Below are 16,290 nucleotides of genomic sequence, written 5' to 3'. Positions count from 1 at the left end.
AAGCAGTTATTGTTGCTAATTAATAAAATGAGGTAGCGGTGGTGCACATGGTGGGAAGTACAGGACACACGGCCCAGAGAATCTCGAACAAAGAGCACCGTCCAAGAGCTTCCGTATTTTCCTGTCCTTCCTATAGTTGTACGTAAACACAACCTCCGGATTCACAGGGCCACATAAAGCAGGTCGAACTCGGTGAGAACCGTAAAGTTACCACTTGTTTCAAAAATACATGAAATATTTGAATAATAATATTTTAATAAGAACTTGACACGCCCAGCTGGCATGACAAAACTGACGATTACAGCTAACGAATCTGTTTGTTTTTTTGAAACCTTTCGGATGATGGCTGTGTGACGTCGTGTTTCTACTAAGCTGGAAAGACGATATGGAACGTGAGTGTTGAGTTAGGGCAGGTCGAGGGATCGAGTGAAACGTAAGGCATCGTGTCGTTGTGAAAACCGCATCACAGCGCTCGAAAAAGGGGAAGAAAATGAGCCAAACGGCAGTCTGCGCCCAGGGTACGAGGCGTCCCGCAAGCGGGGGCTAGCACAGGAACTCGGACCTGGAGCTCTCGCTTTTGTACGTCATCTGGGAGTCGATGCTGGAGCGGGAGCACAGCAGCAGGCGCTCCGAATCATGCGGCGGCCGCCTCGCCCACAGCTCGTGATGCTGAGTGGTGGTGGACGTCCTCGGTTTGAGAGACAGAGTCTCGAACTTCACATAGGTCTCCTTGGACAGCTCTGCCTCGCGCGGGTCCCTACGTGTCCTACAGCACAGGCCGGCGATCTTGCAGAGGAGTAAGACGATGAGGGGCAAGGCCAGGGCGCACGCGACGCCCCCCACGACCATCAGCAGACGGCTCTGAGGCTGTTCTGCTGCGGGCTCCGCCGTGGAGAAGGTGACGCACTGGTCCCTACGGGAAGGGCCACCTTTGACGATCAGGCACGCCATGTATTTTGTATTGGGTTTGAGCCCCTCGAGGGCCACCTTGCCCTTGCCCACCTCAGTGGTGAGTGTCTGTTTGACCTTGTCCTCATACGGCGAGTAAACCACAGTGAGCGGGACGCTTCCCTTCGTGCCCTCAGCCCTCCACACCAGCACCACGGTATCGGCATTCTCCTCCGCCACCTGGATGCTCCCGATGACGGGTCTCTGGCTCCCGGATGTGCTGTCGTTCCCGGACACCCTGCTGTCCTCATCCTGCGGTGGCTTTCCATCCTGGCTCTCCTGCTGCATTCGGGCCGACGACCTCTGCTGGCCGTCCGGAATCGCGGGCCTCTTCTTGGTGGGAGTCATGGGCTGGGTGGCGTTTGGTGGCACAGTGGGGCCGCGAGTGGTTACGGCAGAGCTCGCCAACGCCGAGTCTGCCTGGGCCGGACTGACCGCCCCCTCCTGCATGGGAGGCTTCGGCGTGACCCCCTCTGGGTACTCGGGCGTGGTGATCTCGCCAGCCACGCTCAAAGTGATGGTGGCCACGGCCGTCCCAGCCACGTTTTTGGCCTTGCACCGATACTCCCCCGCGTCTTTGTACAATATCCCATGCAGGCTTATAATAGACCACTTGATCCCCTCTCCTGGAGACTCCTGGACAACTGTGAGGAATTAACAATAAAGAAAATGAAAATAAATAGTCACGTAAACTTCCACATTTTTTTGAACAATGAATAAAATAAAACAAAAAACATATAAAGAGAATAAAATAAAATTTTAAACTTGGCATTTTATTTGGTGTTTTGGTACTTAGTCAGTATACTCAAACGACATATACTCCAAAATTGCTTTTTTTATTAAAGTGCTTTTAAGAAAACCTGCCTTTCTTCAAAATCACCATCAGATCAATCACTTCACTTGAGACAAAATGTCACACTGGATTTTCCCTCGAAATTATCAATGACAATGTCAATAGGCAGAAAGGTGTTTCGATCAGCCTTTTGGTGTGTGTTATAGGCGTTGAGAGTGTGATGATGCAGATGTTTGGCAGAATAAGGTACAGGTTTTTGCTAAGAAAATCCCTCCTGACATTTAAGAGGTGCCATGCAGGTTGACTTTAAATTCCTGAACAGCATTAGAAATATTCCTGGTTTACCTGATGCTTAACTGTCTTTAACCGGGGAGTACAAGCCAAATACACTGTAGCTCGCACTCTGACAAAAAGCCCACCGAAAAGAGTTTGATTTTTCCATAATATTCAGAGAGGGTTTTTTTTATCAGCTTTTATATATCTGAAGGTGAGTTCCACCATATTTGGAAACTCATGTTTGAAGATGGGATAAACAGTGTTATTTACAGAGCTTAACAGTCATTTAAAATGATTTTGTGCAAACAATGTGATGATGTGAAGTCAGTGAGTTCTAATGAACAGGTAATCCCCGCTGCACTTTAACTCTCATCCGGGAAGCAATGTCCTGCACTATCACCGACAGCTATGGAAGTAGAAATTTACTTGATATTGAACAAACTCATTTGGTGGAGTTTAAGGTGGTTTTCCACAAACTTTTAGTGTTTGCACTGAATAAAAACACAAGAGAAGCACAAGCATCCAGCCAGGGTAAAAAAATCTGAACATGTAAAGCACCATTTTCAAAACAGCAAAACCCCCCTCATAAATCCTGCATACATCCCTTATTTAACACAGGTGCACCGTATAAATAATTTAGTCTCTGCGTTTTCCTTCTCTTTTAAATTTCTGTTATCCCTGCTTCATCAGCACTCCTGGTCGTTTTTAAGGTTTTGGAAGTTCCATCAAACCTCAAACATTTCATATGTGTCAGGGTGAATGGAGAATGTGATAAGTCATGATAATTATCCATCCATCCGTCCATCCATCCATCCATCCATCCATCCATCCATCCACCCATTCATCCACCCATCACCAATAACTGCTTGTTCAGTGCAAGTTCCTCATGGTCCAGAGCCTAATCTGGATATACAGGGCTCAAGGCAGGCTACACCATAGCCTGGGAGGCCAGTTTCAGGATATTGTATATATTATATATATTCTTCTCTCTTCTTTAATCCTCTTCACTCCAGTCAGACCATAGGGCCTTATTATATCTATTAATTATACATATATTATTTAAAAATGAATTTTAGTAGGTAAAATCTAACAGCTCCATGCTGTTTTAATTAATTTGACTGATATTTATATTTCATTATTATATATAGTTAAAAGATTGTTACAGACGTGTTCCCAGCCACCTTCTCCATGGTGTATCCTTCCTGATGCTCTGTGCTTTTTCCCATGACAGGCACCAGATCACTGGAATCTGCCCTAATTAGATAAGAAGCTTCTAAAAATGGACACATGGATGAATGGATGCTCCTAACAATACAAATAATTAAAGTGATGTTTCTTATGGACTCTGTCGTTTTCACGAAGAACAAGTGATCGTAACGTTACAAGGAGGCAGTAGGTACTCTAGTGATCAGGGCCTTGTAATCTGAGAGTTTTGAATTTAATCCTACCTCCTGCTGTACCACCCTTGATCATGGTACTTACCCTGAATTGCTCTAGTAAGAAGACCCAACTGTATACATGGATTAAATACTCATAAGCAGCTCATTGTCAAAAAAAAAATGAAAGGATTGAAAGCTGCCTTGGGCAATGGCATCAGCTAAATAAAGAATAATAACAGCGATAAGAGAATGTCTATACTCTACATAACCATTGAGAGCTGGGGTTAGAACTGAGGGATGGGTTGCCAGGTTCTTGCCCACCACTTTACCTGTGTGGTTGACAGGTAAGCCGTCAGCCCTGGTCCAAATGAGGACGGGAGTGGGCAGGCCGGTGGCATCACAGCGCAGGAGCACGTTGCTGCCCAATGGGGACGTGATCTTAGTGGCTGAGGTCAAAACTGTGGGCTTGATACACTGGTCCAGCTCGGCCTTCCAGAACAGGACCCCAGCCAGGTTCTCGGGTCCACTGCAGGCCAGGAACTGGTCCAACAGGACCACCAGTGTCTCCGCCATCTTGGACAGCTCAATCAGCTTGGAGATGCGACAGTCACAGTACCATGGGTTGTCCTGTAGCCCTACGGGTGCACGGAAAAGATAGCCCATTCAACCTTGATGACTTTTGCAGTGCAGTTCAAGATCGTTCATGGTTCAAGCTTCAATTCATCCAGCCCCTAATTCCAGTCAAACTCATCCCAGGAAAGAAGTCATGGTGTTTCCCAGATGGACCACATGGCAACAAGCATCCAGTGACATCCCAATGGAAAACCCAGGAAGACGTCTCACCTTGGAATTATATGTTGATGTCTCATGCAGAAGACTTACTTCTTGAGAATCACCTTGCTCCTACTATGAAGAACTTGCTCCTATTACAGAGAATGTGAACAAGGAAATACCTGGTTCTTTACGTCACAGCCGTACTGGGATATTCCGAGGTTTTAATCTCCTCAAAAAGATCATAGTTCCAGACTGTGGTTCCAACTAGGTCAAAGGAGGTTAAGCCATGTTTGCTCTCTATCTTTAGCAAAGAGAGGCGTGAACTTGGGTTCACAGCCTTGGTCCTCAAGGGATTTCAGATCCAGCCTTGGACCTTTGAGTTGACACGGCTGCGCATTATGACACTGCTTTCCAATTAGACTGGAAATTCCATGTTTCCAGCTTTTTGTGTGGAACAGAGATTATGTATGAGGTGCTAAAATATTTAGTTTGTATCTAAAGGGTATCAGGTAACAATAGTAAACCATATAAATTGTGAACCCTGTATCTGAGCTGCCACCCAAACACAAATACCAGGGTCTTAAGATATGTTACTTGTTACAAATTATGCCTTTCTAAGACCACAGCAACTCTGGAATCAGATCTGTAGCATTATTTTCAAAGTAAACCTCAAGGTTTTTCTATAACTCCCTGAGAGGAAACATTCAAAAGTTCATTTTTTTCAAACCTCAGGGACCAGAAGTGGACGATCCTTAGCCATTCACTGATGTACTTTAAAATAGTCGACTTTCTCCCACCACGGTCAATATTTGGAGGATAGATCAGAGCAAGTGCTTGCAGATGAGAGCAGAGTATGAAAATATTACATGAAATTTCCTTCAAGGAACAAATACATTTTTGCATCTAAAGAGCTGCTGCTTTGATCCAGGTCTGTTGCTTCTCAGTGAAGTTCTGAGTGAAAATCACGTACGGTCCAAAAATTTTGTCACTTAAACAAAGAGTTCTGTCTGGAAAGAAATAATAATCCTGCAAATATGGACACATTCTTGATTTTTCCACTCTCAAAGAACTGAAAAAAAAAAAAAAAAAACTTGTGCCTTGAAAAGCCAAGCGATGTAACTTTCTATCCAAGTGATGTTACAGGATCTGCATTCCTTCACCTCCTTATTTCAAAAGTACTGCCAATGGAGCTGCTGGAGGGATTAATGGAAGATAGGGTTCTTGGAAGGCTGCGACTGGCCCTCTAACCAGCTTATTCTTCTAGGGACTTAACGTGCAAAAACAGTAAAGCGCTCAAACTCTGCGCCTGAGTTCATTGTCATTCAGCTGTTTTGCTCCATTACTGCTTCCACACAGACCAGAGGCCCACAGAAGGTCCCGGAGGGCCACTTAGGGTAAAAATGGTGTATAACCACCCCTTTTCACACATGCTGTAGACATGAGCACTTATTTTGTAGGTCCTTCTGGACAAAAGCTATAGTATAATCATGTCCCAGTATACACTTCTTTGTGTTGTGAAGTAAGTTAATGCCAATATACAAGCATTAACTATGTGCAAGGGTCAAAAAAGTCAAAAAGTATCCCCAGTAGTGTTCATCAAAAAGTTGATAATAACTTTATTGATCATAACTGTAATCTTCGGGAGTTGGAAACATTAGATCGGTTGAGTTTTTAAGCAGATGCTTGGTGTGCTTTCTGTCTGCTGGAGGGCTCACACCTGCTGTTGAGCAAAGTTGGTGAACCCCCCCATCTGGGACCCACTGTAGAAAGAGAGAGGTGGAAGCAGGGAGGTGCATGCAGGGTGTGGAGGTTAGTGGGTGTTTATGTGCTTTGCATGATTGACAACTAAACATGGCCTTAGGTCTCATTCTTGTCTCCCAGTATTTTCAAACTTTCAATGTATTTGTTTAAAACATAAGAAGAATGAAGAATTCAAACTTACTGTTGACACGTTAGCATAACTGAAATGTGAAGAAAAAAATGTCTTTACATATTCATTATATTCAATAATGATGTAAATATTTATATTTAAGCAAAAATAATGAAGCTGGTAATGAACCAGGAATTTCCTCATTCTAATTTATACCCAGGGGGGTTTCACTACTCATGTTCATCCATACAATCATGTGATGAACCCAGTAAGAAATTCAGAATGAAACACACTACCGGAAATCCACTGTTTCTTTTGTAGCAACCAGAGGCATCTTGCTCAGTACATACTGCGCTTAATTACTCTCATGGGGTAGAAATGAGTATTGACGCTGTCAATTTGGAAGTATCTGGCTCACTTTAATCTATCATTTAATTCTGGATTTTGGTCCAATTCTGTAACTTCTCAAAGCAGCAATTAAATCTGCATCTGCTACTGTGATTCTATGTTAATATGAAGTTATGGATGAATCAATGGAAATACCTCTTTGACCTCTTGGTTTTCCCCAAAAAAATTAGTTCCACAAGAAATAAAAGTGTATACTTGGAGAGTACAGAGCAACAAAGTGGAACCAGAGGAACAAAACTATTAAAGATTACTTCCCAGATCTTTTCCTGAATGGACTCTGGTAAAATGTTTATCCCTAGAAAAGAATTTTTATGCATAGAGAAGAATATGAAGACTGGAGATAACTCATAGGTAACTGGGTCAGAGGCTGGGTTGGTACAAAAACCATCATGTGCCAGAACCAGCCAGGGCCTGCATTTGCAGATGGGCTCTAATCTCACACCTTATGTAAACACACCCCCGACAGTCATCATCAACAGTGGATTGCAAGGTCAGCCCTCAGGTGCCCCATAAATCTCACCCACTCACACATCCGCAGTGATGGAGCTCCCACATAAAGGGAGGGCAAGCCTGGGACACAAAGCTCAGCCTCTTATACCCCCATGTGCTGCAGTTGCTCTACATAAAGCTAATATTGGTCTTTACCCTCCCAGTTTAAGGCAGTTTACCACATGGTTACTGTAGCCACACAGTCACCGGCTGCTCTTTTTGATCCGATTCTCTGGAGCAGAAGGATTTTTGAAATCTTTCCATTCCAGCAATTCTGCACTCTGCCCTGAGTATAAATCAAACGGTGAGACCCCCCGTTGATTCACAGTGTTTTAATCGGATACCGTTGTGTGCTAATTTTAACACATGCGTGAGTCTCGGGGCAGCGGTAAACAGTAAACAAACTGTAATGATGTTTTGTTGACCCTAGAATCAAGATAAAAAAAAATACATTTCTGTTAAATGTCTAATCTGGAGCCACTGATACTCATATTTTCTTGTTACCATGTTGGTTAGTTTTGGAATCACGCTTGATTTAGATGTTAAGAATCAGCATTTCATTCTGCTGTTACTTTCTCCCATATGAGATGTAACGTAATTTCCAACTTGGCTGCATCCTTTTATTTGAATGCACATATTTTATGATACTTTTATGTTACATATTTTATGATTTTATGAATGGTAATACAGCTACTAATATTTAACAGCAGGATAACCTGACTATTGAAACCCCTTACCAACCCAGTATGAAAATGAACAAATGAACATATTTCCTGCTTGTTGTCTGTATGGACGGGCAGCCCGTTGGCCTTGGACTCCCACAGGTTTTCTCCTCCTGCACCTCCATTTGGAGTTTTCCGTCCCCTTTGTTACCCTTTCATTTTTTACCCCTGCCTTGTCAAATTGTGTGTTACCACTGTGGTTTTGATTGCTTTGAGTTGAAATTAATTGTTTTGAATTGAATACACAAGCAGTTTGCACATCAACGTCAACATAATAATTCATTAAACTGTCGTTTGTTTTTTAGCAGCATATGCATAACCATATAATATAATATAATAAAATATAATATAATATACACACACATCGTCATCTGAACCGCTCGTCCCATACGGGGTCGCGGGGAGCCGGAGCCTACCCGGCAACACAGGGCGTAAGGCCGGAGGGGGAGGGGACACACCCAGGACAGGACGCCAGTCCGCCGCAAGGCACCCCAAGTGGGACTCGAACCCCAGACCCACCGGAGAGCAGGACCCGGTCCAACCCACTGTGCTACCGCATATATAATATAATATAATGTAAAGGGGGTGTGGCGGTGCAGCAGGTTTGGCCAGGGCCCGCTGTGTGGTGGGTCTGGGGTTCAAGCCCTGCTTGGGGTGCCTTGTGGCAGACTGGCGTTCCGTCCTGGGTGTGTCCCTTCCCCCTCCAGCCTTGCACCCTGTGTTGCCGGGTTAGGCTCCGGTTTGCCGCGATCCCACTCGGGATAAGCGGTTGTAAACGTTGTGTGCGTTTAATATAATATAATGTATAAAAGACGTTGTGGGCCGTTTAGAGTCACCAATTTACCTGAAGTGCTTTGGACTGTGGGAGGAAACAAGAGCACCTGGTGGAAACCCCCACAAACACAATGAGAAGATGCAAAAAAAAAAAAAACCAACGTATGTAATTAGTATTTTAGATATCAGGTGTTGCTACAAGAAGCAACACTGACACCTCTGGCAAGGTCAGCGGACTGTGACCCCCATGAGGACCCACTCACCAAGAACCACTTTATGGGACGAGTTGTAGCTCCTGGGCAGCCCTGAAAACGGGGGCCATATGTCCATGAGATCGGAGGGCAGCGAGGTGAGCTTGTTGCTGGACAGGTCCAGGTAGGTGATGTTGACCAGCAGCGGCGCCGCCTCAGCGGGTACAGAGGAAAGCCGGTTGTTGTGCAGGTCCAGCGTGCGCAGGCTGGGCATCTCGCGCAGTGCCCCCCAGGGGAAGGAGGCCAGCTGGTTGCCGTCCAGCCGCAGCTCATGCAAGACCTTCAGATTGTAGAAGCTGCTGGGGTCCACGGTGGTCACGGCGTTGTAGGTCACCCACAAGTAGCGCAGGTCGGCCAAGTAGTAGAAGGCCTCGGCGGGGATGCGGCGGACCCCCGTCTTTTCCACCCGCAGTTTCACCGTGTCCACGGGGATGTTGGTTGGGATGTCCGCCATGTCTGGGTCATTGCACAGCACTGACCTGTGGTGAGGGGACCGTGTGAGCCTGACATGGATGTTCATATTTTACAACAAATATTACACACACAAAATGTCTACAGCCGCTTCTCCATCCGTCCATCATCAATAACTGCATTTTCAATGAAAGGTCACAGTGATCCAGAGTCTGTCCTGGAAGCGTAGGGTATGGAGCAGGATACCTCTACCACAATCCACTCGTTGGTGACAGGGGAGTCACGCAAACTCATTCATACACATACTAGGGGCAATTTAGTGTCACCAGTTCACTTGAAACACATGTCTATGGACTGTGGGAGGAAACCAGAGCACATAGAGCAAACCCTCTTGGGCAAAGGGAGATCATGCAAACTCCAGGCAGATTTAGCAGGGATGAAACCCAGGTCCAAACCTTCACCCTCACCAGCTGTGAGGGACCAGTGCTACCTGCTGTGCCACCTTGCAGCCTTAATATGTCAGTTCCTCAGGACAAGAAAAAACACTTTTCAGTTGCATGAAGCTGTTGATAATAAATCTCAACAAATGTTTCAGCTGTAATGAACCACGTGTAATATAATATGGTTCATCTTTATTTGAAACATTGAAGCATAAGAATTATTGGCCACTTTTTATCACTTTATCAACATGTCTGACTTCACACAAATTTTCCACTTGAAACAGACCTTTGTAACTAGTATCATAGTAACTAAACTAAGTAAAATTCATCAATGAACCCCACAATTAACTGTTGGCACCAAGGAAAAGTAACTCAGCAATAAAATTGTAATTATTGTGACACATACTATATATATAGATGTATATATTGGTAGTTTTTAATATTCCACCTGCCACCTGATGTGTGTTTTTATGGCATGCCCTACTTATGAACACATACCATATTCTCTGTGCCACACAGCTGGAGGAAACATATTAGTGGATTATGGATTAGCGGGAGTGAATGTAGAACAAACAACATGCATGTTAAACTGCAAGAAAAATTTAAATTATAGGACAATTTCTGTTATTTTACTGCCCACTCACACAGAGTCCAGCCCAATGGCCAGCCCTGCAAGGAATTACTTTGATTTTTACTGATTCCTTCATTTCCTACAACATGCTGTCATTCAAATGTATGCAGTGATTTGGCATGAATCAATTAGTAATAACAGAAATGATTGCAAATAGGAGGTTTTTTTTGAGAATATAAGAAAAAAGCGGATATGGCGGATGCGGCGGATGCGGGTACCGTGTGCCAGTGCCGTCGGTCCGTCCGTGGTAGACGCAGGTGCACTGGGATGGACAGAAGGAGGGGACCAGCTTCCAGCAGCTCAGGAACACATAGAGCCAAAGCAGGCGTGGCATGGTCGAGGAGACGGCTCGCAGACGCTGAACGTCGTGCTCATCGGAGAGGGAACGAAGCGGACATGGCGGTGCAAACGGGCGATCCTGTTCCTGTCGGCACGCACTGCCGATGGACGCTGGGCTGCAGGCGGCGATCTGATGCTGGAGGATTAGTGGAGGGATTGCGACGGCTGAGTAGGTCGCACAGGACCTGGGGAATTAGCCCTGCGGTGCTCTGCCAGGCCACCGGCACACGCCATCCCGCCTCCCCCCACCGGCCAGGCCTAAGGCCTTACCGCGGTAACACCATGATTCCCCACACCCCGCACAGCACCATGTGGCCCTCTCTGGCTGATGCCAAGGGTCACAGCCACCAAGGCCTGAGCAGAGCAGAAAGTGTGCCAAGACAGGTCGCATGACACAGGGGTGGAAGGCGGTTCAGGTCAGGATCTAATTGCAGATCCTTAGGTGCTAGTCTGCAGAGCTGGAAAAGCATCTTTTGGCTTCAAAAAAAAGAGCAAAATAAATGATGATGATGAGAATGATAATAATGATGACAGCTTATCATCAGGCACTGTTATCCATCTTCCCTAATCATAGGTGAAAAGTTTGTTAGAGGCCAATAAGAAATTGGGTTGACAGAGCCTTGAGTATTTTTGACATTGTGCAATTGGGCAGTTCATACGAGACACAGACACCTTGGGGAACGGCGGTTACATGCCTTCATGAATAAATAATGATATTCCCATTTTGCAAATCAATTTAGCCAACGTTTTTCTCAAAAGCAACTTACAGAGTTAGACATATACACTAAGCTATTTATGATTTTTAAACATTGGTAGAGCTGGGTAATGTTGTGTTATTATATGCTTTATCCTTTTTATTATTAAATGGGGACAGCTGGTAGTGCAGTGGTAAGAGCTATTCTCTTTGGGTCTAAAAGTTGCAGGTTTGATCCCACTCCTGAGCATGATACTAACCCTTAGATTGCTCTAGTAACATTACCCAGCTGTATAAATGGGTAAATAATTGTATGCTTGCAATAATTAAAATCTTTGCACTGTCAGCTGTTTTGGAGAAAAGTGTCAGCTAAATGAATAAATGTGTATGGAAACGTATCTCCTTAAGGACACCCATAGGAACTGAGAGGAACATGAATTATACATGGGGAAATACTGATGGTGAGTTACCCACTATTACAAACATAGAGGATAAGCCGGCTCATCAACACAACAGGCCTTTTCCACCACTTCTGAGCCACTGGCTCCTGGTTTTAAGACACAAATGCAGCAACTATCGCCACCTGCCGGACAGTATTGGCACCCACAGCACTTTCGTTCATCGCTCTCGATATTGCTGTCTTGAGCGATTGAGACAGAGAAAAATAGTAGCTCAGCTGTGTTATAAAATGTGTAATATTAAAAACCGCTTTAAATGAGCTGTGAAATCCAAAAAGGTGTTCAGTGCCAGGAATATACTTCTACTGCATTTAATATCTGAGCAGATATTACTTTATAGCTTATAGCACTTTATATCACTGTGATGTTCGGTCGAAGGTTCGAATCCCACACAGCTAGATTGGAGTTCTCCCAGTGTCTGGGTGGGTCTTCTTCAGGTGCTCCGGTTTCCTCCCACATTCAGAAGACAGGTAGTTCAGCTAGTAAATTCGCCAAGTGCGCGAACGTGTAATTCCCCCCAATCCTCTCCCGTCCTTGTTGGAAATGCTGAGACCATCCTGTCCAGGACAAGTGATTCGTGAAAATGAAAAATTTCTTATGGCTATTTTATTACGTAGAGGGGGGTGCAGTGGCGCAGTGGGTTGGACCACAGTCCTGCTCTCCGGTGGGTCTGGGGTTCGAGTCCCGCTTGGGGTGCCTTGCGACGGACTGGCGTCCCGTCCTGGGTGTGTCCCCTCCCCCTCCGGCCTTACGCTCTGTGTTACCGGGTTGGCTCCGGTTCCCTGTGACCCCGTATGGGACGAGCGGTTCTGAAAATGTGTGTGTGTGTGTGTGTGTGTGTGTGTGTGTGTGTGTGTGTGTATTTTATTACGTTTTCTTCTTTTATCACGTTTAATTGGGAAACGCTCATAGACGCTGCTGCTTTTATACTTATAGGCGCTACGTATATTATCGTAACGTTTACGCTCCCCGTGACGTCATTTCATGGCGTCACAGCGCCTCCACGTGATGTCATTGCTTCCCCTCCCCGTGACGTCGGGGCAGATAGGGAGGAGGTGGGCATAGTTCGTGCTCGTCGCCCGGAAGCTCATATTGTCTTATATTTCCCAGAACGTCAGAAACGTGTGTGTGAGAGACAGCTGTGTGTTGTACTGCTGCCGAGGGGGCTCGTCACACACTGCCGCCGGCGACTGTGCGCTTAGTTTCGGGACATGCGCTCCTCGGTCCGGCCCGGTGCGGAACGGCTCTGTTCAGAGGAGGAGGCGCGCGACATGCGGAGGAGCGCGTGCGGCAGGTACAGCGCTCGGGGGAGGAGCGCACCGCCGGCACAGGTGGTGGTGCAGGTACGGCGCACGCAACGCACGACAAGAGCAACAACAACAAGTACACTGCAGTGCGCCGCAGCGCGAGAGCGAGAGCGAGAGGCGCGTGCTCGTCTGCGAGCCAGGTGTGTCGTTTGATTTGCGTGAACGGCGCCGTTTGCGCGATTATTGAAACGGAGTAATGAACTATGAAGCGACTGCGCTCGTTCTACGTGACACTGATTGACTGACTGACAGTAATAATGTTGAATCCTCACAGACTTCACTATTATCTTGTTTAAATCGGATGCCCAAACGTATTTACCCGCTGCTGTTGCAAAGTTAGGGCAACACTGCAGTCAGTGAGTGAGTGTAAAATCAGTGTGAAATCGGTGTTAGTCCAGACCAGACTGTGTGTCTAAGTTGTTCAGTTTTTTAAAAAATCTTTTTTCTTGTCCATTCACTTATTTATTCATTTATGTATTTATTTTTCTCCAAAAGAAAAGGTGCTTTAGAAAATCTCTGTTTTGGGGATACATTGTAATGTTATCGCTGAAGTAGCAAATGAAGTTGTGACGTGTGGACATGGTTTCTGTTCCTTGGCTGTAAAAGACACCTGCGAACATTTGACATGTTGATACTCATCGCATTTAGTGCCCATCTGTACCTTTATGGAATTTAGGGGAGAGAGAGAGAGAGAAAAGCATTATTGACTTTTTTTCCTCTAGGATCCCCCACTGGATCTCCCACCGCTTTCCCCTAAGGACGACTGTGAGAAGATGGGGACCCTCTTTGGGGAGCTGAACAAATGCCTTCGAAAGGCCGGCTTCACTCAGGTGGTCTGCGGAGAGAAGACCGTGGAGCCGGTGGTGATCCTCTTCTTCTGGCTCATGCTGTGGTTCCTGGGCTTCCAGGCGCTGGGACTGGTGGGGATGCTCTGCCTCATCATCATCTTCATTCAGAAGTAAGACAAATGGGACCGTCAACTGAAGGCACCAGTCCTTCTCCATACATCCTTACGTTGGTTTTAATGTTTTTTTAATGGACGCTTCCTGGCCGGCTGCATCAGGGATTTGATTTGCTTAACAGCCTGCAACATAAAGTTGAATTTCAAATTAATTGTGAGCATCCTTCAGTTGGCGGTTCATTAATTCCTTGGGTGTTTTTTAAACTAATTGAAGCGTGAATAAAAATGCTGCATCTTTGCTCTTGCAAATAGCCCCGTGGAGGTTGGACTCGGCTGCACTTTTGTAGCGAGGGATATATTCTTGTCAAAGAGCTTTTGTGAAGCATGAGCTTCTTTAAGGATTATGTTTCATGCTCTAGTTAACAGAAATTAAATCTGGTACCACTTAACTCAAGGGCTAATGATTTAACCAGGACTTCTTACAAAGTTTGAGTACTGTGCGACTTTTCCATACCAACTTAGAGAAAGTGTGTGTGTGTGTGTGTGAGAGAATGTGACGGAGATTCGTAATCTGGCTTTGCACAAGAAAGAAACTTGCCGGCCTGGTCAAAGTGCACATTTTGAGGTGCCTTCATAAAACTTTCTTTAGTCTCCAGTGGGGCTGGTGAACTGATGCACAAAATACCGTTTACAGGCACGGGCTTTATCAGCAATGGTGTCTTTAACACTAGTAGTAGTTGGAGAGAAGCTCTTATTTGCAGGGAGAGACTGAACATTGCTGTCATTTGCTACAGAGACATTGTGATGATGTCAGAGTATAAATTAAGAAAGACATGAGGAAGCATCACTGTCTGTAGAAGAGCTCTGGTAATAAAAATATATATACATATATATGGTTTTGTTTAGTTTAAAAGTGGATCAGTAGAGTACTACATAAACTTGATGTTGCCTAGAAAGAGATACTGCTGTACTTTATGAAGACTTTGTGTTTGACTTGGGGACATTTTAAAAAGGTACAATGAGTGGGAATAATATCGCAGTGAATGTATTGACCTGATACAGAATATTAGAATGTATTGTCTTATAATGCAGATATGAGATTGCTGTCAACCTTTACACTCCTAGAAGTGCTTTAATTTTTTTTTTTTTGTTTGTTTGTTTATTTTTAAGTGGTATACCTCCTATTGACTTGAGTGTTTGCACTTGTAACTGACATATGTTTAAGTACAGGCAGTCCCCTGGTTACGAACGAGTTCCGTGTCCTCGGTCCGTCTTTGTCGGATTCCGACGTAAGTCGGAACAGTTAGGTATGGTGGGTATCTGTCAGTTTGTCAAATGTTTGTCTTAGTATATAGTGTACCTTTGTATGCATAACAAAAACATTAAACACTTCGGATACACTAAAACATCTTTAATATAACAATACAGTAATAATACAATGTAATGATGGCAAAAATAAGAAATGTAACTACAGTATTTATAATAGAGAAACGTAGAAAGATATAAGAAATGTTACTACTGTTATGATGAACAAAGGACACTGAGGAGGCTGGACCCAAGCGCAGGATCGTTTATTCAGAATCAAAGGACTAGACGTGTTCTCGTGGTCGGGGATGGGCGAGTGGTCGGTCGATCGACGAACTGAACAGAAGCGAGGATCCAAAATCGCGGTCGAGGGACAAGGCGGGCTGTCGTTATCAAAGAGACGTGGAACGGGACTGGGGAACAATGAGGGACAGGACTTGGAAGAGCAAAGTGAGGTAGGTTTGAGAACGCGGGGGGAGGGTGTCTCGAGTGACATTCCGCAACTGGGAAGAGGTCGAGAAATGTCTTTTGTAGCCGATGGCTCTCAGAGAGAGAGCGGGACTTTAATGTTTGCATTTCCAGTGTTTGGTGACATTTCACCTTTTGCTTTATTATTTCCACTTTAGTTTCATTTGTGATCGTTTTCCTTTTCTTGGGTTCATCACCTGCATCGCATTTATGCTTTGGGGCCATGATTAGAAGGGTAAAAACAAAAAAATAAAGTCAAATACAGTAACCCACAAGACACTTAACAGCAACGTGGTCTGACTGAAAAGAATGAAGTTTGACCTACCTCGTGCCCACAAACCGCTGTAGACGCACAATGTTTTGATGTGCATCGCAAAGTAGCGCCTGTTTATTACGGATTATTGTATGTAACTCACATTTTTAATATAGTAGGCTTAATTATGAAGTTTTCATTTGATTGTTATTGAAGGGTGACAAAATCAACTTCAGGTCAGTAAGGGGGTGGTTCGTAACTACGGGTTGTATGTAAGTCGGACGTTGATAACTTGGGGACTGCCTGTAACCGGGTTACACACTATAGAAAATGGATTACATGTGGAGATGAAGCAGGTGACCAAATTCTATTTGTATCAGTCACGGGGGATGTTTGCTC

General features: G+C 44.9%; 2 protein-coding genes across 2 annotated transcripts; one reads left to right on the top strand and one right to left on the bottom strand.

Annotated features, from left to right (window-relative positions):
* Positions 1–543: 543 nt before the first annotated feature.
* LOC108938748 (leucine-rich repeat, immunoglobulin-like domain and transmembrane domain-containing protein 3) lies at positions 544–10,500 on the bottom strand. The gene is made up of 4 exons (XM_018759594.2): positions 10,385–10,500; positions 8,697–9,163; positions 3,726–4,031; positions 544–1,592 (listed from the first exon to the last, which is right to left on the bottom strand). The coding sequence occupies exons 1-4, from the start codon at positions 10,498–10,500 to the stop codon at positions 544–546; spliced, it is 1,938 nt and encodes a 645-aa protein (XP_018615110.1).
* Positions 10,501–12,711: 2,211 nt separating this feature from the next.
* LOC108938742 (uncharacterized protein FAM241A-like) lies at positions 12,712–15,007 on the top strand. The gene is made up of 2 exons (XM_018759590.2): positions 12,712–13,000; positions 13,687–15,007. Exons 1-2 carry the CDS (start codon positions 12,869–12,871, stop codon positions 13,924–13,926), a joined length of 372 nt encoding a protein of 123 aa, XP_018615106.2. The 5' UTR covers positions 12,712–12,868; the 3' UTR covers positions 13,927–15,007.
* The last annotated feature ends 1,283 nt before the right edge of the window (positions 15,008–16,290 follow it).

Source organism: Scleropages formosus, chromosome 5, assembly GCF_900964775.1.
Source record: "Scleropages formosus chromosome 5, fSclFor1.1, whole genome shotgun sequence".
Classification (NCBI taxonomy): domain Eukaryota; kingdom Metazoa; phylum Chordata; class Actinopteri; order Osteoglossiformes; family Osteoglossidae; genus Scleropages; species Scleropages formosus.
The sequence above is the reverse complement of the archived record's forward strand: the minus strand, read 5'-3'. Positions and strand labels throughout refer to the sequence as shown.